The following is a 23,979-nucleotide window of genomic DNA, read 5'->3' on the forward strand; positions in this document are numbered from 1 at the left end:
TCTTAAATGATTAATGGGATTACCTGATGAACAGTAGAAACGGAGTCTCTGTTCCATCTACATCTGATTTCTTTGCAGGGAAGTAAGCTTAGAAATGAATCTCAGTGCATTTGTGTATGTGTGGAATCTATTGTTCCTACAGTAGCTTAGGAACTACTGACAGTAGATATTAATGTTGAGAACTTGCATGGACCAGGCATCATGGACTCATCTAATCCTCACACTCCAGGAGACAGGGCTCTGTAACTTCATTACACAGATGAGGAAATGATGACACAGAGAGCTCGAAGAGCTGTCTGAGATCACACAAGTGCTAATACAGACCCAGGGTTCAAACCCAGGCCCTCGACGGCCACAGTGCATGCTTCATCCTGCACCCGATGCTCCTCTGGTGTTGGCGCAGGTCTCATCAGGGGTTAACACGAGGACCTGGAGTCAGGCTTGTGAGACCCTAGCACAGATCTGAGCACACACAGTGCAGGTCATGCTGGGTGTTATACTGTCACTATCCGAATGCCCCAACCCAATGAGTCTGCCTCTGGTGACTCTGAAAGAGAAGGAACACGGGCACGAGGTTTGTTTGGCTCCTGTTGGACCCGCTCCACTGGTTGTCTTGCAGCCGGTGCCCCAGAGAAAGCAGCATAACCACCATCTCAGTGAAAGACCTAGAAATGTGGTGTTGACCATTATTACATCAGCGCTGAATTTGATAGCCTGGTTATCATGCTGTTTCTCACCTTGGTTAGATTTCATGAAATTAAAGTACACAGACAAAAGGGGGCTTGTGATTCTTTTGTATTTATTGTTCATGTTACGAAAATCTAAGTACAGAATTCGAGCAGCAAAGCTGACTTCTCCAGGGTGTGTGACAGGGAGGGTCAGGGTCGTGGTCTGGGTGGAGGTGCTGAGGGAGGAGACAGGGAGCTGCCCACTGTGTGTGCTCAGGAGTTGAAAGGACTTGGGGGTGGGACAATTATGACATCATAGATAAATACACATCTGAACTGAGATAACCCAAACCAAAAAGCAAGCAGAGACTTTCTGGGACTGTAGAGGATGAAGGAAAGTTGATCTCTCGGTAGCCCCCCCATTACGAGATCTTCCTGTCACAGCAGACGCCTGTTCTCCTAAACACACAGGAAATGATGACAGCAAAGTAGACTGTGCTCAGGAGGAGGAGTAAGAGGTAGGTGTAATAGGCTGCAGAGGTGTTCATGAGCTGCAGCTGCAGGGTACCTAGGAGAAGTCATTTTGGTTAGTTTCAAGTGTTCTTTTGAGAGGAGAGGACATATTCACGGAAGTGGTCACAATGATTTATTTCTGGTGATCTGCAAAGAAGTGGCACCCCAAACCCAAAGAAAACAGATGCAACCACCATGAGCACCACCACCACCAGAACAACTCAGAATCTAGTTGACAATTCAAGTCAATCAACGACCTCAACTAAATTCAACAGAACCTTCCCAAATATTAAAAAGCAAGGTTGTGTTTTTAAAGAATGAGTCCAAATGGGAAAAATATCTATGATAAGTAGCATTTTGCATTTTTTGTGCCATCACATCTCTGAGTAACAATAAGAGGTGACGTTTGTTAACCCCTAACCAAATGTCAAACACTTATTCTGAGAGCTTTGCATGCAAGATTCTAATCTTAGTTAAGTTTTCAAATAACCTATGAGATTATCATTTTCAACCCCTTTTACCAGTAAACTAAGGACAGAGAGAAATAATTTGCTTGGTGTCACACATTTAGAAAGCACCAGAAATCACATTTCAATCCCAGCAACCTGAATCTGAAGAAGGTATTCTTAGCTGCTCTGTAGTCCTGCATTTCCATGTCCAATAAATATCCCAGACATCAAAGTTAAGCATAAACAGCAAGTTGAATTGCTGATGTGGAAGCATCTGAGCCATTACATGTTGTGCACCAATGAGATTCCTATGAAGGGGATAAGCCAGGGAAATCTGGTTGTGACACAGTGAGGTGGGTGGAAGGCTTTAGTAAAGAGAACTTTGTACAAAATGGAAGAGAGTGGTTAGTCCAAAATCCCCGAAACCTTAGGAGCTCATGCCTCAGTCACCTGTCTTTCTTAGATGTCTAACCTCGTGCCCGTGATGTTCTAGGATAATTGCACTTACTCTCCTTCGAAGTTTTGCCAGAAATATATGATGTCAAGAAGCAATTAACAATGATACTGGGCCTGACTTGCTACTCAATGGACTACAAGGCTGAGTTTTTTCCTGTATGTTTCCCTTTTCTATGCTTTACCTTCATGGAGTCAGAACTCCAGAATCACTAGTATGTGGTGTGGAAAGGATCTCAGGAGGGGACATGCTCATAACTCATGGCCCTGAGTCAGGTCAGATGTTAGCTGAGTTCCAGGCCCCCTGACACACTGGGAACGGAGGAGGGATCAGCAGGACCATTGCCAGCTCTTCTAAATTCACTGAGACCCTTCATGTAGGGAGAAGGGGCCACCAACTAGTACTCATCCTGTGCCAGCTAAATGGATACCCTGTGGGAGACATTCCACATAGGTGACCTTATCTCTGTAATAACTGAGTTGGGTGCAATTGTTACCAGTTGGCAGAAGAGGGCACTATTGCCCAGAAATAGAAGTAATGTACCCACCTTCGTGCAACTAATAATAAAAGAACTGGGGTTAAAGTGCTGTCTGGGATAATTGGAAATCCACGCACTTATACCCTGCCCATGGGTCCACCCTGTCTCAGGGTCTCAGTTTTAGGATTCTTGCTCTATATCTTAGAGATGGAATAGAGAACTGAGGAAGTGTCTGAACCATGGATTCCGATGGCCTTTGTTGAATCCTCATATCTAGCTATGGAGCTTGGTACAAGGGATTTAAGTAATTTTGGCTAATGGCCCTCATTGAAAAATTATGGGAAAATGTTGCACCACCTCATAGGAGTGTTATGATGAAGAAAAAAAAATATGCACATAATATCCAGCACAACACCTTATGTATATCAAGCTCTCAGCAAGTGTCAGTTCATGTATTAGTTACCAGCAAGAGCTAAAACTCAAAAATACTCTAGAAGCAACTTGATATCAAGTTTCTGCAATTATTACAAACAAAATCTACACAACTGGGTAAAGCCCACTGTTGAAATAATTTGGAGCCTATCAGTTCATCCTCTCATTTAGAGTCATCTTACACCAAAACCAGCGTTTAATGTGTTAAGATGACTCTTCAGGAACGATGGATTTACTTAAAATATACAGTCTATTCTGCAATATCCAGACATTTTGTTTTTTCTACCTTATATCAAGGAAGTCCAAAAGTTAAGTTTATCCAGAGGGAAAAAATGCTGTAACATGACACAAAGGCAGACAAAGACAAAACTTACTGCTTTCACCTTCCAGACATGCCTTTGTAGAATTAGTATCTAGAAGAAAGGAGAGCAGGTATTAATCAATTGTATTGTCAGTCATTCATATATATTATTAGACAGTGGCACAAATGTGATTAACTCTGTGTGCGTTAATATGCATGTATATATAATAGAAGATCTGCTAACACAGACAGGAGAGATACTCTGATTAAATGTATGAACACCACAGTTTCAGGAATAATTGACTTTTTCTTAACATTAACCAAGGAAGTTCAAGAGGTAATTGATCAGGTAAAAATTCATGCTTTCTGCTGCTGCTGCTAAGTCTCTTCAGTCATGTCCGACTCTGTGCAACCCCAGAGACGGCAGCCCACCAGGCTCCCCTGTCCCTGGATTCTCCAGGCAAGAACACTGGAGTGGGTTGCCATTTCCTTCTCCAATGCATGAAAGTGAAAAGTGGAAGTGAAGTCGCTCAGTCATGTCCGACTCATGCTTTCTAAAATATATATATATTATATATATATATATGTATACAATAACTTTTCTAATATGCTTGACAAAGGCTTGATAAAGAACATCAAAAAAAAAAAGAGATGGAGAAATTGGAAAACATAAACTAAATGAAACGGGAGCACCGAATATGAAATAGAAAAAGTGAAACAAACTAGATAAAAGTAAAAGATTCTCATATAGTCCAGTTGCTTTTAAACATGGTTGCTTATTAGAAACATATCTGGAGCTCTGGCGAAAAAAAAAGCAATACCTGGGCATTTGTATTTTTCAAAAAATTCCAAGTTAATTCTAATACACATCTGGATTTTAAAAAGTGTTTACAGGTTTTTCTATTAAATGGTAGTTTTGGTGATATAGAATTCTATTATTTTTCTGTTGACCAGTCATGAATCAACGGTATTAAGTGAGTACTAGTTAATGTTAGTGTTAGTCACTCAGTCATGTCTGACTCTTTGCGACCCCATGGACTGTATAGCCTGCCATGTTCCTCCGTCCATAGGATTTTCCAGGCAAGAACCCTGGAGTGGGTTGCCATTTCATAATCACAATAGTGAAAGATGCTTATCAGTTTTCACAATCAATAGCCAAACAAAAAGTAAAAGAGAATTACAATAGCAAGCCATAATGGGAACATGATTAACCTAACGATATAAAACAATTACATACAGTTTGGGGGGTCAAGCAGAGTGACATGGTAAATGGGAGTGCATACATGCACATGTTTTCATCTGCCCAGCCAATCTGAATTATGACATTTTGATTTCATTTGTTTGACTTAGTTTGAATAAGATGCTAGATTTCTAATTAAAAAAAAGTAGATATGCAAAAAGAAACAAATGTTTACTATTTAGCACAAGGAGCTATAGTCACTATCTTGTAAAAACCTATAACAAAAAATAATTTCAAAAGTAATATATGTGTATAAGTGATTGACAAAAAAATTCTATTTTTAGAAATTTGGTAATGTTTAGTGAAAAAGTTGGCTTAAAGCTCAACATTCAGAAAACAAAGATCATGGCATCCGGTCCCATCACTTCATGGGAAATAGATGGGGAAACAGTGGAAACAGTGTCAGACTTTATTTTTATGGGCTCCAAAATCACTGCAGATGGTGACTGCAGCCATGAAATTAAAAGATGCTTACTCCTTGGAAGGAAAGTTATGACCAACCTAGATAGTATATTCAAAAGCAGAGACATTGCTTTGCCAACGAAGGTCTGTCTAGTCAAGGCTATGGTTTTTCCTGTGGTCATGTATGAATGTGAGAGTTGAACTGTGAAGAAGGCTGAGTGCCGAAGAATTGATGCTTTTGGACTGTGGTGTTGGAGAAGACTCTTGAGAGTCCCTTGGACTGCAAGGAGATCAAACCAGTCCATTCTGAAGAAGATCAGCCCTGGGATTTCTTTGGAGGGAATGATGCTGAAGCTGAAACTCCAGTACTTTGGCCACCTCATGTGAAGAGTTGACTCATTGGAAAAGACTCTGATGCTGGGAGGGATTGGGGGCAGGAGGAGAAGGGGACGACAGAGGATGAGATGGCTGGATGGCCTCACTGACTTGATGGACGTGAGTCTCAGTGAACTCCTGGAGTTGGTGATGGACAGGGAGGCCTGGCGTGCTGCGATTCATGGGGTCTCGAAGAGTCGGACACGACTGAGCGACTGAACTGAACTGAATGTTTATCTTTGTCAGTTTTTCTAAATGGCCTGTGGATATCTAATAACAATGTATGAGATACAAAATGTTAAATATATTTGTATAGGATATAAGATTAAGATAAATTAATATAAATAGAAATCTATTATATTTAAATTATTAATGACATCATTCAAGATGCTCCCATTTTTATTTTTTCTGTGCTTTGATAAAATATTCTCCGAGAAATGTCAATATGTCTCATTATGATTATATGTTTTTTTCTTTTCCCTTATATTTCTCCTGATTTTTGCTTTAGGTATCTTTGTTTCTTTGTTGTTAGGTGTCTGTTTATGATGTCTATTTCTTTGTGAATTGTACCTGTTTTTTGGTATCATTTTTTTTGAATTGTACTTGTTTTTTGAATTGCATCATTCAAAATATTCATCTTTGTTACATTTAAAAATAAATAGATAACATTTTTTAGAAAGGTAATTGATCAGGAAGGAAAAAAGTGCTATAGGATGTCTTAAAGGCAAACATAAGCAAAACTTACCACTTCCATCTTTCAGACAAGCTTTTTTAGAACCAGTATCTGTAACTTATAAAAGCAAAGGAAGCAAGTATTAATCAACTGTCCACACTCATTATTTTACAGTCAGTGCATATTATGTATAATATGGTGTCTGTGAATATATACATACACATATGTATATAATCTATTGACAGATGACAGTAGAGATGATCAGTAAAACTATAACAATAATGAGCCCCACAATTTCAGATAATTGGTCTTTTCCACTTTACAACAGAGAAGTTCAACAGAAAGAAAGAAAAATTAAACATGACATAAAGATAAATCTGTACAAAAACTTACTGCTTTCATCAGTCAAACAATCATTTGGAGGCTCAGTAGTAGGAGGCTCAGTAGTAGGGACAAGTGAGGTGACAACTACAAGAAATGAGAACAAGTATTAATGAATTATCTGTGCCCATTAATTGACACTGTGAGTATGTTTCAGCAGTAAAGAATCCACCTGCAAGGCAGTAGTCACAGGAGACACAGGTTTGGTACCTGGGTCAGGAAGATCCCCTGGAGGAGGGCACAGCAACCCATTCTGATAGTCTTGCCTGGAGAATCCCATGGACAGAGAAGTCCGGTGGGCTACAGTCCATGGGGTTGCAAAGATTTGGACACGACTGAAGCGACTTCGCACACATGCACATATGTTTATACGTGTGTGTATATTGCAATCAGAGAAGGTGATGGCACCCCACTCCAGTACTCCTGCCTGGAAAATCCCGTGGATGGAGGAGCCCAGTAGGCTGCAGTCCATGGGGTTGCTCAGAGTCGGACACGACTGAGCTACTTCACTTTCACTTTTCACCTTCATGCATTGGAGAAGGAAATGGCAACCCACTCCAGTATTCTTGCCTGGAGAATCCCAGGGACAGGGGAGCCTGGTGGGCTGCCGTCTATGTGGTTGCACAGAGTTGGACACGACTGAAGCGACTCAGCAGCAGCAGCAGCAGTATATTGCAATATATATGTATGTGTAATATACATATATTCCCTTACAATGACTTTATTCACTAAAAGATAAACAAACCTCTTATTAACATGCATTGGTTGAGGCAGAAACAATAAAGTATTAAAGTTTTATAATCAACTCTATGTGTTTAAGTTCTCTTTCTCAGTGAAGGTTGGTCAAAAACTAGGACCAGATTAGATTTATTTCTCTGTAAAATCATTTCATTAATATGTACTTCATGTTATATTCTTAGCTTTTATCAAAAACAAAACAATTTTAAGAAACAGCATTGGAAGTTTGCTATAGAATAACATTAACTGAAATGCCATCATTAGCTTTACAGCCATTAGAAACCCTTGGAATGCATTTGTTTCAGAATTGTGTTCAGGTAAAACACATTATGAACTGGAATATCTCTCTAATATGGTAACTGTCACAATGAAACTTATATACTTATTTTTTTCTCATTACAAGAAAAAAGTACTAAAACCTAGTACTTTTAGTGTCCTTAAGTAGGACTCTTAAAGCCACGATTACATTAAACTGCAAATTTGCTTCTGTTCTATTAGAATAAAAATTAAAATTTAGAGCTATTTTTGTAATTTTATTTTTAATTAGTTTTAGAAGAGGATATAAATGGATTTGATGAATATATGAATAGGTACAGCCATGTCATATTTTGGAAAGCAAGTGTTTTCTCTGATGTTATTTCATTTGTTCTTCATTGCAGCCCCAGGACAAAACCAAGACAAGTGTTCAAACCTGATTTGATCATTGGATAAACTAAGAATCAGAGAAGATAAAGACTTACTTCAGAAATTCAGACTGGGGCATAGCAAACATCTATGCACATTTTATGTGCTTGGTTCCCACGGCTTTAAAAAGGTTTCCTGCTGCTGCTCCTGTGAAGTCGCTTCAGTCATGTCCGATCCCATGGACGTCAGCCCAAAAGGCTCCCCCGTCCCTGGGATTTTCCAGGCAAGAACACTGGAGTGGGTTGCCATTTTCTTCTCCAATGCATGAAAGTGAAAAGTGAAAGTGAAGTCGCTCAGTCGTGTCTGACTCTTAGCAACCCCACGGACTGCAGCCTACCAAGCTCCTCCATCCATGGGATTTTCCAGGCAGGAGTACTGGAGTGGGGTGCCATTGCCTTCTCTGAAAAAGGTTTCCTAGCCACAGGGAAAAGAACAAAATGATTCCTTCTGATGGGCGCTTTGGAGACTTTGGTCTGTTAGGTGAACATGCAGGACATTAAATCCTGAGTCCAGTGAGTTACAGGACCACTGTCAGGGCCAAGGCACATCCCAGCTCTCTGCCCACACTGCATGGACATGTCCAGCATCTGCTCATGGGGGCTGCTTTGAGATGTCATGCCTGGATCACAAGTGACCCTAAGTCATCAAGGAAAGTGTATATTCTCTTGACTAATGCATCCTCCTTGGGCAGTAATTCACCCCAGTGTGTCCATCCGTACATCCCTCCAGACCTGGCATGTGCTAGGGCTGCAATAAAACTATCTTGAAAAACCTTTTCTAATAGCAAGAAATGCATTCATTGTGTAATGGGAGTAAGTTTGTACACTTTAACATCACCCAATCTTTGATTACAATTTTATCTTATAGTGGTATGTAAAATACAAATTTCAAAAACCTAAGCCCTTAAAAAACCACCTGGTCAAATTATTCTTTTTGCTGAGCTGCAATTTGGCTCCCTTATACAAAGACCATTTTGTCATTTAATAACTCATTGCTTTGGAATTGTAAAGGAGAACTGAATTGAGAATGACTTTGCCTGCTGAAGGATATTCCTGAAAGATGTAGAAGTGTTATTTCCTGACCAACCAAGATCCCCAACAGTGAAGATCTGTTGTGTGCTAAGTTGCTCGATGCTTTCACATATGTTGTTTCATTTAATCCATACAACAACTCTAACACTTAAACATCATATGATCTTAATATTTTGGAAAATGAAACTGAGGGTGAGAGAAGTAAAATTTTTTCTTTTCTATGTTTCAAGGCCTATCCTATTTTAATCGTATGGGGAGATAGCTACCATTAAATGAAACATCATTTTATCAAGACATATTTGTTTGTTTTTCATTAACACTTAGCCGGAAAGGTGGGTATTGCCTTTGAAAAACAGTGTTTTGGGAGGTTATATTTACATTTATATTCACTTACCTTCTTTTATTGAAGGAAAAATAATCTCTTGATCAATTCCTCCTATATTTTTCTTGTGTTTGACAACACATACATGTTGTTTATCCATGGAGTTTTCGGTCACGGTCAGCCAGCTTAACTTCATGTATGTGTCCTTGGTCTTCATGGTATTTCCCTGCTGGGATGGCAGAGCTCTTTTGTCATTTTTTGCTCTCCAAGAAACTGTAATAACATCAGGGAAAAATTTCTCCAGGAGACAAAGATATGTTCCAGCATTATCATGGTTGATTTCAGCAATTGAAGGAAGAAAAACAGTGGGCTTGGGGGAAGTGTCTGCCTCGAGGTTTCTCTCTGTAGGGGAATATGGAATAGTAATGAAAAAGAATGGTTAAAGAAATACCAACATGTTGTGGCTTGGAAAAACCTAGTGAGTAGTAAAAGAACAGAAGGCTGCTGCTCACTATGGCCTTTCATCCACAGTACGTTGTTAGGTGCTTGCTGCTGCTGCTGCTGCTAAGTCGCTTCAGTTGTGTCTGACTCTGCGTGACCCCATAGACGGCAGCCCACCAGGCTCCCCGGTCCCTGGGATTCTCCAGGCAAGAACGCTGGAGTGGATTGCCATTTCCTTCTCCAATGCATGAAAGTGAAAAGTGAAAGTGAACTCGCTCAGTCGTGTCCAACTCTTCGAGACCCCATGGATTGCAGCCTACCAGGCTTCTCCGTACCTGGGATTTTCCAGGCAAGGGTACTGGAGTGGGGTGCCACTACCCTGTCCCTAGGTGCTTAGTAGTGTTCTATTTTTAATGGCAAAAGAAGTTCAAGACTTCATGGAACTTGCCCAAAGTCACAGCTGTTAAGTAGCAGAGCTGGATTATAACTTGACCTTCACTTTTTCTCCATATGCAGAGATGGAGTGCATCTTGTGTGCGTGCCAAGTCGCTTCAGTCGTGTCTGACTCTTTATGACCTAATGACTATAGCCTGCCAGTCTCCTCTGTCCATGGGATTATGACTTTTAAATATCCCATATAAATACCCCACATCAAGACTTCCAACATTCATGAACATGTTTATTGATTGAATCCATGCTTCCTACAGTGGAAATGTGGAGTCCCAATCACTGGACTGCCAGGGAAGTCCCCAATTGATCTTTAAAAATCTCTTTTGTTCTATAATACTGGAGCCTGTTTTGAAGTAGATGGGTGGGTGGTGGGATTAGGGGCGGTGGGGGCAATTGGGTATGATGGTTTCTGTATTGGTGAAAATCTTTGCTAGTTTCTAAACTACTTCCCTTTCCCATCCTGTATTTTGCAATTTATGCTCTCTTTGTCCAAATAACACATTCTCATATTCTGCAACTCTGTGGAATCTCACTCTTCATTTAACTGATTCTGGAATGAATCATAAAAATAAATACCCAGAGAAAATTTATTGGTTTTACAAAGCAATATAGTTACTTTTGAGGATGGGAATCAACACCCATGTGTACTTGACACGTGTACTGTGAAGTTGAACTTTGAGCTCCAGATGTGGATCCCATGCCCGATTCTGAAGTGAGGAAATTCTCTTTATTTCTAATTTTATATGACCTCTCAATTTTATACCTGAACCACTCCAGATTTTGGAGTAGAGCAGCATGTTATTTAAAGTGCCTTGATTGTATAATGGTACTTCCAAAACTTCTATTAAAAATGTATTATTAATCCCAAACTCCTAATTTAGGATTAGCAGATACACACTACTGTATATAAAATAGATAAACAATAAGAACCTACTATGTAGAACAGAGAAGTATATTAAATATCTTGTAATAACCTTTAATGGAAAAGAATCTGAAAAATAATACACACACACACAAAACTGAATCACTTTGCTGTACACCTGTAAATAACCCAACATTGTGAACTAACTATACTTTCATGTAAAAAAAATGTATTTTCAGAAAGGCTCTTATACTAAACTTATCAAGAAATCTACTTAGAATTTTTCCAAATTCAGAAAATGTTCACAACAGCATATTTTATTTTGGAATTTCATCTGAAATTTTAGCTTGAGTAATAATACACAATATTCTGGCTCTCAGTGTTTTCCCTATAATTTGAATTTGCCCCCTAAGGCTGCTAAACTGCTTTACTGCCAGTTTTCTTTTTTTCCACCAGCTGCATGAAGTATATATCCTGACTAGGGATGGAACCTGTGCCACCTGCATTGGAAGGTGGAGTCTTAGCCACTGGACCACTGGGAGAGTCCTTCATGGGGAAATATCTTAAGAAGGGAGAAATTGGACTTCTCATCTGAGAAGAAAAGACAATTCTTGGGAACTTCTGCCTGTGCAGCAAAGTTCCTGGTTTTTCTTCTAAATCAGTAAGCAGACAGGGTTGATTTTTCACTCATGTTGTAAATAAAGTTGGGTTGTACTGTGCTATTTTAATTTTATACATCTTGCTTTTAGTACAAGTGGTATTTTACACATTGTAAAAGCAAGAGACTGTATTTCTCCAACCATATACTTTGTTGATAGTGATTTAGGTCTTCCCTCTTTTTACCCCCTCTCATTTTTCTTTTACAAACTAAATAATTGAAGCTCTTTCACACTTAAATAAGAATTTTTAATTCATGAGATTTCTATCTATATTTAATTGACTTCACTTCTTGATCATTTTCTTTATAAATTAAAACTTTTTTCTGATAAATATGAGCATGAAGCCCAAGCTTACTGGTTATATATTTTAGAGCCAATAAATGTTGTTGTTAGAAATGATATCAATTAAATTAAAGGATTAAGATTTAAAGCACATACAACAATAGGACATATAAAAAAAACATATTTTAATCTCATTTTTTCGTGCCGTGTACCAAAGTCTGCTAAAGAGAAACAGATACCTTCCAATTCAATTTTATGTGTGTGAGGGAACCATAAGATAACTTTCCATTTGTTAATAGTACAGCTGCATCCCCTGAAGAATTTCAATTCATCAACAGTTAGGCTACCAACACTCTGCCTCTTGGATGCAATTTTCCCTTTACATTTGAATAAACACCTATCCAACATGTATGACGTGTTAGCCAACAAAACGTACGGTGCTCAGTCGTGTCCAACTCTTTGCAATCCCATGGACTGTAGCCCTCCTGGCTCCTCTGTTCACGGGCTTATCCAGACAGGAATACTGATGCATTAGACAACGTGCTAAATACTTCGTCACACTGTCGCATTTAATTCTCATATAACCCCTGCTGGATAATACTGTTATACTATTTTATAGATTAGGAGACTGAGTCCAGAGAATAACGTCCATGTTCATATACATAGTTAGTGGTGGATCGGAAGTTCGAGGTCAGCCTGACTCCAAAGCCCACTTTCTTTGGAAATACCCCTTCAGCATCAGGAAAGGAGACATGTTAACTCATAAAACTTACCTGTAATGACAAACTTCAACCCTGGGCCAAATACTTTCATGATGATTATGTACATTATACATGAGCCCTTTATAGAAGTCCACACAGACACGAAGCCAAATTTTTTATAATATTTGTACAGTGTTGTCTATGCTCTCCCTTACTATGTGAATTTGTTGTAAAATCTCTCCTAAATCTCTACATCTAATTCCCATCCACATTCCCATTTTTAGTAAATATAATTCCTATTTAATTATTTCTTACCTTCCATTACCTTGAAAAAAATTATGTTCTTCTGATACCTACCTGTGACAATGAGTTTTGCTCCAACATTGAAGTTTTTTAAGTAACTATTCCACAGTGATTCAAGTCATATCAAAAACTTTAGACTAATTAGCTTCTCTGATTTCTTCAAATTCTAGTAGAACTATGATGACTTGGAATTCAAGACACTAGTCTTCTGGTCCTGGTTCATTTCGCTCCTAACAAGCTCTGTGGTTGAGCAAATCAAGTAAACTAACGCCTTGGGTACCTTATTTATTTGAAAATGACGGTGCTACTGTTAAGTCAAATGAACATCCTTATTAGTGTTTTGGTGAGCTCAAAATGAAACAAGATCTGAAAAGTCATTTGAATAAAAATTATATAGAGGTAAGAGGTTGTAAATATTACTATATTATCATTGATATTATTATTAGTATTTTTATTTGTGATAATTGTGTGGTCCAACATGACATTTTAATATCATGGGAGCAAATCTTGCCTATCTGATGGGAATTCAGTATCTGGGGTTTACAAGTAGATCCATAGCAACTGATGACTTGTTTGCATTCCTCTGTGTTTTGATATGTCTGGGATTCTCCAAGCCTGTATCACAGCTTTTCACACACGAAGTTAGTAGGCAGTCATTTGTTCTGTCGTATTTGCTGCATTTCCAGGGTGAACAAAATCTAAGGGAACATTGGCTAAAGCCTAATGTATGCAGCCAGTATATGGAACGTCACTTCTGCTGTCCACAACAAATGGCTTTTTCCCCAACAACAGCACAATCGATGGGTATATCAAGATTTTACCAGAAATTTCAGCTTCAAAAAATCTATCCAGTTCATGCCCAAAGTTCAGCTTGCAGCTCCAGGTATGGGCCTTATGACAAATGACCACAAAAATGGCAGGATGCCTGGTACTCAAATTCTCCTTTGTTAAGTTGGATTGCCTCATCCTATCAGCTGAGGGTCACCATTCATGAATGACATTACATTTTGGTGCCCATTGCATTGATGCATTGGGAGCATAAACATATTTGTTTGAAGACCATTTCCTCCATTTTAAAACTGGATATTGAAGGCAATGTCCCCTTTTTACTTCATTTTCCTACTAAAGACTTCCACATGGAAGTTCTTTTTTTTAATTTTGTGTTGGGAAAACATATTTGAAAATTTGGTGTGCTTATTTTAGTCGGTTAATATAGGGTATCTATTCCACTACATTTTTTTCTTGCTGTATTATTTCTTATTTTTAATTCACTTCTTTTGGATTGAGATAGAACTGACACATATTCTGAATGTTTAATAAATGCACATTCATGTGACTTCCATGATCTTTGTGAGGGAAAGAGACGTCATTTCAGTGCTATGATTAAAATCAAGAGCATTGCTGTCATATGTGAGCAGCAATACAAAGTATGAGCTATTACTAATAGTTAGTTACAGAATCCAGGTCAGGCTACAGAAGGGTAAATATTCAGGATATAAAGACATGACTTAATGTTTCAAATATCACATAATGATCCAGTCCTCTTATTTTGACAAGTCTCTACTGGATCCCAAACTTTGCCACAGTAGCTAGTCATGTGACTTTAGGCAAGTAACTAAACTTCTCTAAACCTCAGTTTCTTTATCTATAAAATGGGAATGAAAGGATTACTGGTGAGGAAAGTATAAGGCATTGAAACTACGTATCATGGTGTCCACTGCTAAGTCACTCCAGTCGTGTCCAACTCTGTGAGACCCCATAGATGGGAGCCCACCAGGCTCCCCCGTCCCTGGAATTCTCAGGCAAGAACACTGGAGTGGGTTGCCATTTCCTTCTCCAATGCATGAAAGTGGAAAGTGAAAGTGAAGTCGCTCAGTCATGTCCGACTCTTCTAGACTCCATGGACTGCAGCCTACCAGGCTCCTCCATCTATGGATTTTCCAGGCAAGAGTACTGGAGTGGGGTGCCATTGCCTTCTCCGATCATGGTGTCTATCCTTCAGTAAATATTAACTAATATTAAAATTCTCTTTAATGGCATGGTTTGAGGCCATTTCATCAAAATCTTCCACCAAACAAAAGATACGTTTTTTATAAGCAATAACTATTACACCAAGCTCAACAATCCAAGACATCCTACTTCTGCAGCCATGGACCATAGAAGACAGGTCTCAGTTAAGCCAGAATCTAGAATGCTTTTCCACTAGAATAGAAGCTGTTTGGTGTTGAGACTTGTTCTGTGTCTTGTTCGCCCTTCTGTCTGCAGCTCCCAGCACAGAAACTGTCCTCAATAAATATTTGCTGAGAGAATGAAAGAGCAAAAGAGAATGCCCAGCCATGAAGACACTTTCATGAACTTTGGAGCCGAAATGGCTCATTGAGCTCACAAACTGGTCCATGTCCAGACAAGGACCATCTCTCACAACAGATGAGAGAGTTTAAATTTCAAATAATCTCAGCCTCCTTCTAAGAAGCTAGAGCAATAAGAAGTGAGATTTATCAATGTTGTATAATCATTTACTGTAAGAATTTCCTTCCACTGCTCTTAGGGATGAGATGAAAATCAGAAATATTGGTTTTGCAGGAGATTCAGGAGCACAGTATTTTATCTCAAAATATAGAGAAGATATAGTAAGAAAAGTGTTTCTCACTTAATAGACTGCCTATAAGGAAAGGAACTTGAACTAATAACTTATACCAATGTGATGTCATAATATGCTATTTATGTTGGAATATAGAAAGATAAACGAAGCAATAAGACAGACATGTTCAGAATACTTTACTATCTAGCCTGAGTCTATTTTGTGTGTGTTTTCTAGAACACAAATTTCAACTGCTTACAAGCAGGGACAAGAATAAACCATTTACAAGGTGATTTAGTTTCCATATACAGTGACCAATAGCTGTAAAACTACTGTTTAGATGCTGAGGCCAAGAATGTGGCAGCCACATCAGGGAGAGCCCAGGTTGTTTCTACAAAGCATCTCTCAGTATTTTATGACTACAGTAAGAATAGAAAAATGATACTTACCAGGAGGAGTTACTATGATGTTAGCTCCTTCTCCAAATATCTTCCTCCAGCCTGAGCTGTCACAATGGTAAAAGCTCCTACAATAACCCAGCCTTTTTCTACCTTTATAAAGTGACTAGAAGTCAAAAAACTTCATACTGGCGGTTTGATCTGAATTCTTTTGGAAGTCCTTGGATATAGGTTTCACAGCATCCAATGTTTTATAAGTTTTCCTCAGATTAGTTGTTATTATTCAGCCACTAGGATGTGTTTGACTCCTTTGCAACCCCTTGGACTGTAGCCTGCCATGGGATTTCCCAGGGAAGAATACTGGAGTGGGTTGCCATTTCCTTCTCCAGGGAATCTTCCTGACTCAGGGATCCACTGGGGAAGCCACTTTCCTCAGATAAATGGACCCAAATATCTGCTTGCCAAGGAGTAGTAATCACTGAAAACATTGATGAAGATGAAAAGGATAAAAACAGGAAAGAACACACCACTGACACCAGCTGGTTACCCACCTGGGTTTCTAAATTTCCAGGAACGGTATTCAAAGAATCAAGACTTTTTTTTTTATTTCCAGGTGTTCAGTTCTGTTGAAACTGCTCAGAGTTTGCATCAGTTGAAAGGCAATTCTCTCTTCACAAACACCAGGGCTGTTTAGCGATTTGGGAATGTATTGCTAAAAGGAGGAAAACCTTCAGTAACTGAAAATGCAAATACCCCATCAGCCATCACACGTGTATACCTGAGAAATGTGAACAAACTCTCCATTCATTGGGCAGCACAATTCTTTACCAAGGTAAAGGGAAATGAGAAAATAAGTCCTATGATGACTTATTTAATATTATTTTTCCTAGGATGAAGGCAATGGCACCCCACTCCAGTACTCTTGCCTGGAAAATCCCATGGATGGGGGAGCCTGGTAGGCTGCAGTCCATGAGGTTGCTAAGAGTCGGACATGACTGAGCGACTTCATTTTCACTTTTCACTTTCATGCATTGGAGAAGGAAGTTGCAACCACTCCAGTGTTCTTGCTTGGAGAATCCCAGGGACGGGAAGCCTGTTGGGCTGCCATCTGTGGGGCTGCACAGAGTCGGACACGACTGGAGTGACTTAGCAGCAGCAGGATAAAGGAAGAAATTTGCAGAATTCTCTTTCCTTTGAAATAATACTTTCTTTAAACTAACACTTGAAAACAATACCCATTTCTCTGATAGTCAAAAGAAGTCTCTTCGTGGCTATTCTGTAATTTCAAGCCACTCATTTTGGGGCAGGGGGAAAGAAATTGGCAGGAGCAGCTGAGTACTCCTCTGAGCACAGATGAGCTGCCCATCTGAGAGTACCAGACAGGACAGGCTCTTACTGCCTCCATGTCTACTCCAGATGCACTTGTTCATGGTCTCAGTCCCGTGAGCAATCAGTTCCTCTGCCCCAAGGATGAAAGTAGGAGGAGGTCATGTTGGGCAACTGTCCATTCACAGGAGCTCAGCTCACAGTCCCAACACAATGAGGAGGGATGAAAGATTCAGATGCCAATTATATTTAGACTGACTTTTTTTTTTAAACTGAGAGTTCATGGGAATTTCCTGGCAGTACAGTGGTTAGGACTCTGCACTTTTACTGCTTTTACTGGGTTCAATCTCTGGTTGGGGAAATAAGATCTCATGATCCACAGAATGTCCACAGAAAAAACTGAGAATTCTTTTTTTTTTAATTTTATTTTTAAACTTTACATAATTGTATTAGTTTTGCCAAATATCAAAATGAATCCGCCACAGGTATACATGTGTTCCCCATCCTGAACCCTCCTCCCTCCCCATACCATCCCTCTGGGTCGTCCCAGTGCACCAGCCCCAAGCATCCAGTATCGTGCATCGAACCTGGACTGGCATCTCGTTTCATACATGATATTTTACATGTTTCAATGCCATTTTCCCAAATCTTCCCACCCTCTCCCTCTCCCACAGAGTCCATAAGACTGTTCTATACATCAGTGTCTCTTTTGCTGTCTGGTACACAGAATTATTGTTACCATCTTTCTAAATTCCATATATATGCATTAGTATATTGTATTGGTGTTTTTCTTTCTGGCTTACTTCACTCTGTATAATAGGCTCCAGTTTCATCCATCTCATTAGGACTGATTCAAATGTATTCTTTTTAATGGCTGAGTAACACTCCATTGTGTATATGTACCACAGCTTTCTTATCCATTCATCTGCCGATGGACATCTAGGTTGCTTCCATGTCCTGGCTATTATAAACAGTGCTGCGATGAACACTGGGGTACATGTATCTCTTTCCCTTCTGGTTTCCTCAGTGTGTATGCCCAGCAGTGGGATTGCTGGATCATAAGGCAGTTCTATTTCCAGTTTTTTTAAGGAATCTCCACACTGTTCTCCATAGTGGCTGTACTAGTTTGCATTCCCACCAACAGTGTAAGAGGGTTCCCTTTTCTCCACACCCTCTCCAGCATTTATTATTTGTAGACTTTTGGATCGCAGCCATTCTGACTGGTGTGAAATGGTACCTCATAGTGGTTTTGATTTGCATTTCTCTGATAATGAGTGATGTTGAGCATCTTTTCATGTGTTTGTTAGCCATCTGTATGTCTTCTTTGGAGAAATGTCTATTTAGTTCTTTGGCCCATTTTTTGATTGGGTCATTTATTTTTCTGGAGTTGAGCTGTAGGAGTTGCTTGTATATTTTTGAGATTAGTTGTTTGTCGGTTGCTTCATTTGCTATTATTTTCTCCCATTCTGAAGGCTGTCTTTTCACCTTGCTAATAGTTTCCTTTGATGTGCAGAAGCTTTTAAGTTTAATTAGGTCCCATTTGTTTATTTTTGTTTTTATTTCCAATATTCTGGGAGGTGGGTCATAGAGGATCCTGCTGTGATGTATGTCAGAGAGTGTTTTGCCTATGTTCTCCTCTAGGAGTTTTATAGTTTCTGGTCTTACGTTTAGATCTTTAATCCATTTTGAGTTTATTTTTGTGTATGGTGTTAGAAAGTGTTCTAGTTTCATTCTTTTACAAGTGGTGGACCAGATTTCCCAGCACCACTTGTTAAAGAGATTGTCTTTAATCCATTGTATATTCTTGCCTCCTTTGTCAAAGATAAGGTGTCCAAATGTGCGTGGATTTATCTCTGGGCTTTCTATTTTGTTCCATTGATCTATATTTCTGTCTTTGTGCCAGTACCATACTGTCTTGATAACTGTGGCTTTGTAGTAGAGCCTGAAGTCAGGTAGGTTGATTCCTCCAGTTCCATTCTTCTTTCTCAAGATCGCTTTGGCTATTCGAGGTTTTTTGTATTTCCATACAAATTGTGAAATTATTTGTTCTAGCTCTGTGAAGAATACTGTTGGTAGCTTGATAGGGATTGCATTGAATCTATAAATTGCTTTGGGTAGTATACTCATTTTCACTATATTGATTCTTCCAATCCATGAACATGGTATATTTCTCCATCTATTAGTGTCCTCTTTGATTTCTTTCATCAGTGTTTTATAGTTTTCTATATATAGGTCTTTAGTTTCTTTAGGTAGATATATTCCTAAGTATTTTATTCTTTCCGTTGCATTGGTGAATGGAACTGTTTCCTTAATTTCTCTTTCTGTTTTCTCATTATTAGTGTATAGGAATGCAAGGGATTTCTGTGTGTTGATTTTATACCCTGCAACTTTACTGTAGTCATTGATTAGTTCTAGTAATTTTCTGGTGGAGTCTTTAGGGTTTTCTATGTAGAGGATCATGTCATCTGCAAACAGTGAGAGTTTTACTTCTTTTCCAATTTGGATTCCTTTTATTTCTTTTTCTGCTCTGATTGCTGTGGCCAAAACTTCCAAAACTGTGTTGAATAGTAATGGTGAAAGTGGGCACCCTTGTCTTGTTCCTGACTTTAGAGGAAATGCTTTCAATTTTTCACCCTTGAGGATAATGTTTGCTGTGGGTTTGTCATATATTGCTTTTATTATGTTGAGGTATGTTCCTTCTATTCCTGCTTTCTGGAGTTTTTATCATAAATGGATGTTGAATTTTGTCAAAGGCTTTCTCTGCATCTATTGAGATAATCATATGGTTTTTATTTTTCAATTTGTTAATGTGGTGTATTACATTGATTGATTTGTGGATATTGAAGAATCCTTGCATCCCTGGGATAAAGCCCACTTGGTCATGGTGTATGATCTTTTTAATGTGTTGTTGGATTCTGACTGCTAGAATTTTGTTAAGGATTTTTGCATCTATGTTCATCAGTGATATTGGCCTGTAGTTTCCTTTTTTTGTGGGATATTTATCAGGTTTTGGTATTAGGGTGATGGTGGCCTCATAGAATGAGTTTGGAAGTTTACCTTCCTCTGCAATTTTCTGGAAGAGTTTGAGTAGGATAGGTGTTAGCTCTTCTCTAAATTTTTGGTAGAATTCAGCTGTGAAGCCGTCTGGACCTGGGCTTTTGTTTGCTGGAAGATTTTTGATTACAGTTTCAATTTCCGTGCTTGTGATGGGTCTGTTAAGATTTCCTATTTCTTCCTGGTCGAGTTTTGGAAAGTTGTACTTTTCTAAGAATTTGTCCATTTCTTCCACGTTGTCCATTTTACTGGCATATAATTGTTGATAATAGTCTCTTATGATCCTTTGTATTTCTGTGTTGTCTGTTGTGATCTCTCCATTTTCGTTTCTGATTTTATTGATTTGATTTTTCTCCCTTTGTTTCTTGATGAGTCTGGCTAATGGTTTGTCAATTTTATTTATCCTTTCAAAGAACCAGCTTTTGGTTTTGTTGATTTTTGTTATGGTCTCTTTTGTTTCTTTTGCATTTATTTCTGCTCTAATTTTTAAGATTTCTTTCCTTCTACTAACCCTGGGGTTCTTCATTTCTTCCTTTTCTAGTTGCTTTAGGTGTAGAGTTAGGTTATTTATTTGACTTTTTTCTTGTTTCTTGAGGTGTGCCTGTATTGCTATGAACTTTCCCCTTAGGACTGCTTTTACAGTGTCCCACAGGTTTTGGGTTGTTGTGTTTTCATTTTCATTCGTTTCTATGCAAATTTTTATTTCTTTTTTGATTTCTTCTGTGATTTGTTGGTTATTCAGCAGCGTGTTGTTCAGCCTCCATATGTTGGAATTTTTAATAGTTTTTCTCCTGTAATTGAGGTCTAATCTTACTGCATTGTGGTCAGAAAAGATGCTTGGAATGCTTTTATTTTTTTGAATTTACCAAGGCTAGCTTTATGGCCCAGGATGTGATCTATCCTGGAGAAGGTTCCATGTGCGCTTGAGAAAAAGGTGAAATTTATTGTTTTGGGATGAAATGTCCTATAGATATCAATTAGGTCTAACTGGTCTACTGTATTGTTTAAAGTTTGTGTTTCCTTGTTAATTTTCTGTTTAGTTGATCTATCCATAGGTGTGAGTGGGGTATTAAAGTCTCCCACTATTATTGTGTTATTGTTAATTTCTCCTTTCATACTTGTTAGCATTTGTCTTACATACTGCGGTGCTCCCGTGTTGGGTGCATATATATTTATAATTGTTATATCTTCTTCTTGGATTGATCCTTTGATCATTATGTAGTGACCTTCTTTGTCTCTTTTCACAGCCTTTGTTTTAAAGTCTATTTTATCTGATATGAGTATTGCTACTCCTGCTTTCTTTTGGTCCCTATTTGCATGGAAAATCTTTTTCCAGCCCTTCACTTTCAGTCTGTATGTGTCCCCCGTTTTGAGGTGGGTCTCTTGTAGACAACATATGTAGGGGTCTTGTTTTTGTATCCATTCAGCCAGTCTTTGTCTTTTGGTTGGGGCATTCAACGCATTTACGTTTCAGGTAATTACTGATAAGTATGATCCCGTTGCCATTTACTTTATTGTTTTGGGTTCGAATTTATACACCGTTTTTGTGTTTCCTGTCTAGAGAATATCCTTTAGTATTTGTTGGAGAGCTGGTTTGGTGGTGCAGAATTCTCTCAGCTTTTGCTTGTCTGAAAAGCTTTTGATTTCTCCTTCATACTTGAATGAGATCCTTGCTGGGTACAATAATCTGGGCTGTAGGTTATTTTCTTTCATCATTTTAAGTATGTCTTGCCATTCCCTCCTGGCTTGATGAGTTTCTATTGAAAGATCAGCTGTTATCCTTATAGGAATTCCCTTGTGTGTTATTTGTTGTTTTTCCCTTGCTGCTTTTAATATTTGTTCTTTGTGTTTGATCTTTGTTAATTTGATTAATATGTGTCTTGGGGTGTTTCGCCTTGGGTTTATCCTGTTTGGGACTCTCTGGGTTTCTTGGACTTGGGTGATTATTTCCTTCCCCATTTTAGGGAAATTTTCAACTATTATCTCCTCAAGTATTTTCTCATGGTCTTTCTTTTTGTCTTCTTCTTCTGGGACCCCTATGATTCGAATGTTGTAGCGTTTAATATTGTCCTGGAGGTCTCTGAGATTGTCCTCATTTCTTTTAATTCGTTTTTCTTTTATCCTCTCTGATTCATTTATTTCTACCATTCTATCTTCTAATTCACTAATCCTATCTTCTGCCTCTTTTATTCTACTATTTGTTGCCTCCAGAGTGTTTTTAATTTCACTTATTGCATTATTCATTATATATTGACTCTTTTTTATTTCTTCTAGGTCCTTGTTAAACCTTTCTTGCATCTTCTCAATCCTTGTCTCCAGGATATTTATCTGTGATTCCATTTTAATTTCAAGATTTTGGATCAATTTCACTATCATTATTCGGAATTCTTTATCAGGTAGATTCCCTATCTCTTCCTCTTTTGTTTGGTTTGGTGGGCATTTATCCTGTTCCTTTATCTGCTGGGTATTCCTATGTCTCTTCATCTTGTTTAAATTGCTGATTTTGGGGTGTCCTTTCTGTATTCTGGCAGTTTGTGGAGTTCTCTTTATTGTGGTGTTTCCTCGCTGTGTGTGGATTTGTACAGGTGGCTTGTCAAGGTTTCCTGGTTAGGGAAGCTTGTGTCGGTGTTCTGGTGGGTAGAGCTGTATTTCTTCCTCTGGAATGTAATGAAATGTCCAGTAATGAGTTATGAGATGTCTATGGTTTTGGGGTGACTTTGGGCAGCCTGTATCTTGAAGCTCAGGGCTGTGTTCCTGTGTTGCTGGAGAATTTGCTTGGTGTGTCTTGTCTTGGAACTTGTTGGCCCTTGTGTGGTGCTTGGTTTCAGTGTTGGTATGGAGGCGTTTGATGAGCTCCTGTCAATTAATGTTCCTTGGAGTCAGGAGTTCCCTGGAGTCAGGGTTTGGATTTAAGCCTCCTGCTTCCAGTTATCGATCTTATTTTTACAGTAGTTTCAAAACTTCTCCTTCTATACAGCACCATTGATAAAACATCTACATTAAAGATGAAAAGTTTCTCTATTGTGAGGGTCACTCAGAGAGGTTCACAGTGTTACATGGAGAAGAGAAGAGGGAGGAGGGAGTTAGAGGTGACCCAAATGAGATGAGGTGGAATCAATAGTGGAGAGAGTGGGCTAGCCAGTAGTCACTTCCTTATGTGCACTTCACAACTGGACCGCTCAGAGATGTTCATGGAGTTATACAGAGAAGAGAAGAAGGAGGAAGGAGACAGAGGTGGCCAGAAGGATAAAAGGGGGGAATGAAAAGGGGGGAGACAGATCCAGCCAGTAATCAGTTCCCTAAGTGTTCTCCACCGTCTGGAACACACAGAAACTCACAGAGTTGGGTAGAGTAGAGAGGGGTTAGGGAGGAGACACAGGCGACCTGGTGGAGAAAAAGGAGAGTCCAAAGGGAGAGAGAGCAGTCAAGCCAGTAATCTCGCTCCCTAGTGAAAAATGGGTCCTGAAGATTGGGTTCTTAAAGGTACAAAATTGGTAACAAATACATAAAAGCAAAAATTAAAAATCTAGAGTAGAATTTGGAATTTCAAAAATATGATGTTAAAGAAAAGAAGAAGGAAAAGAAAGAGAGAAAAAACGAACAAAGAAAAACAAACATGGTCGCAAAAATTATAAAGAAAATACAGGTACAAAATTGATAACTAATACCAAAAAGCAAAAATTAAAAATCTAGAGGAGAGTTTGGAATTTCAAAAATACAATGTTAAAAAAAAGGAAGAAGAAAAATAAAGAGAGAAAACAAACAAACAAACAAAAACAAT

General features: G+C 38.7%; 1 gene segment (V, D, J or C); it reads right to left on the reverse strand.

Annotated features, from left to right (window-relative positions):
- Nucleotides 1-782: 782 nt before the first annotated feature.
- Nucleotides 783-23,979, reverse strand: part of LOC109557404 (T-cell receptor gamma chain C region DFL12-like) — a 32,436-nt gene continuing 9,239 nt past the window's right edge. The window contains 4 exon segments of the C gene segment in view: nt 783-1,236; nt 3,369-3,407; nt 6,379-6,453; nt 9,214-9,543. Of these exon segments, the coding sequence occupies nt 1,091-1,236; nt 3,369-3,407; nt 6,379-6,453; nt 9,214-9,543 (590 nt within the window).

The sequence above is a fragment of the Bos indicus genome, chromosome 4 (genome assembly GCF_029378745.1).
Source record: "Bos indicus isolate NIAB-ARS_2022 breed Sahiwal x Tharparkar chromosome 4, NIAB-ARS_B.indTharparkar_mat_pri_1.0, whole genome shotgun sequence".
NCBI lineage: Eukaryota > Metazoa > Chordata > Mammalia > Artiodactyla > Bovidae > Bos > Bos indicus.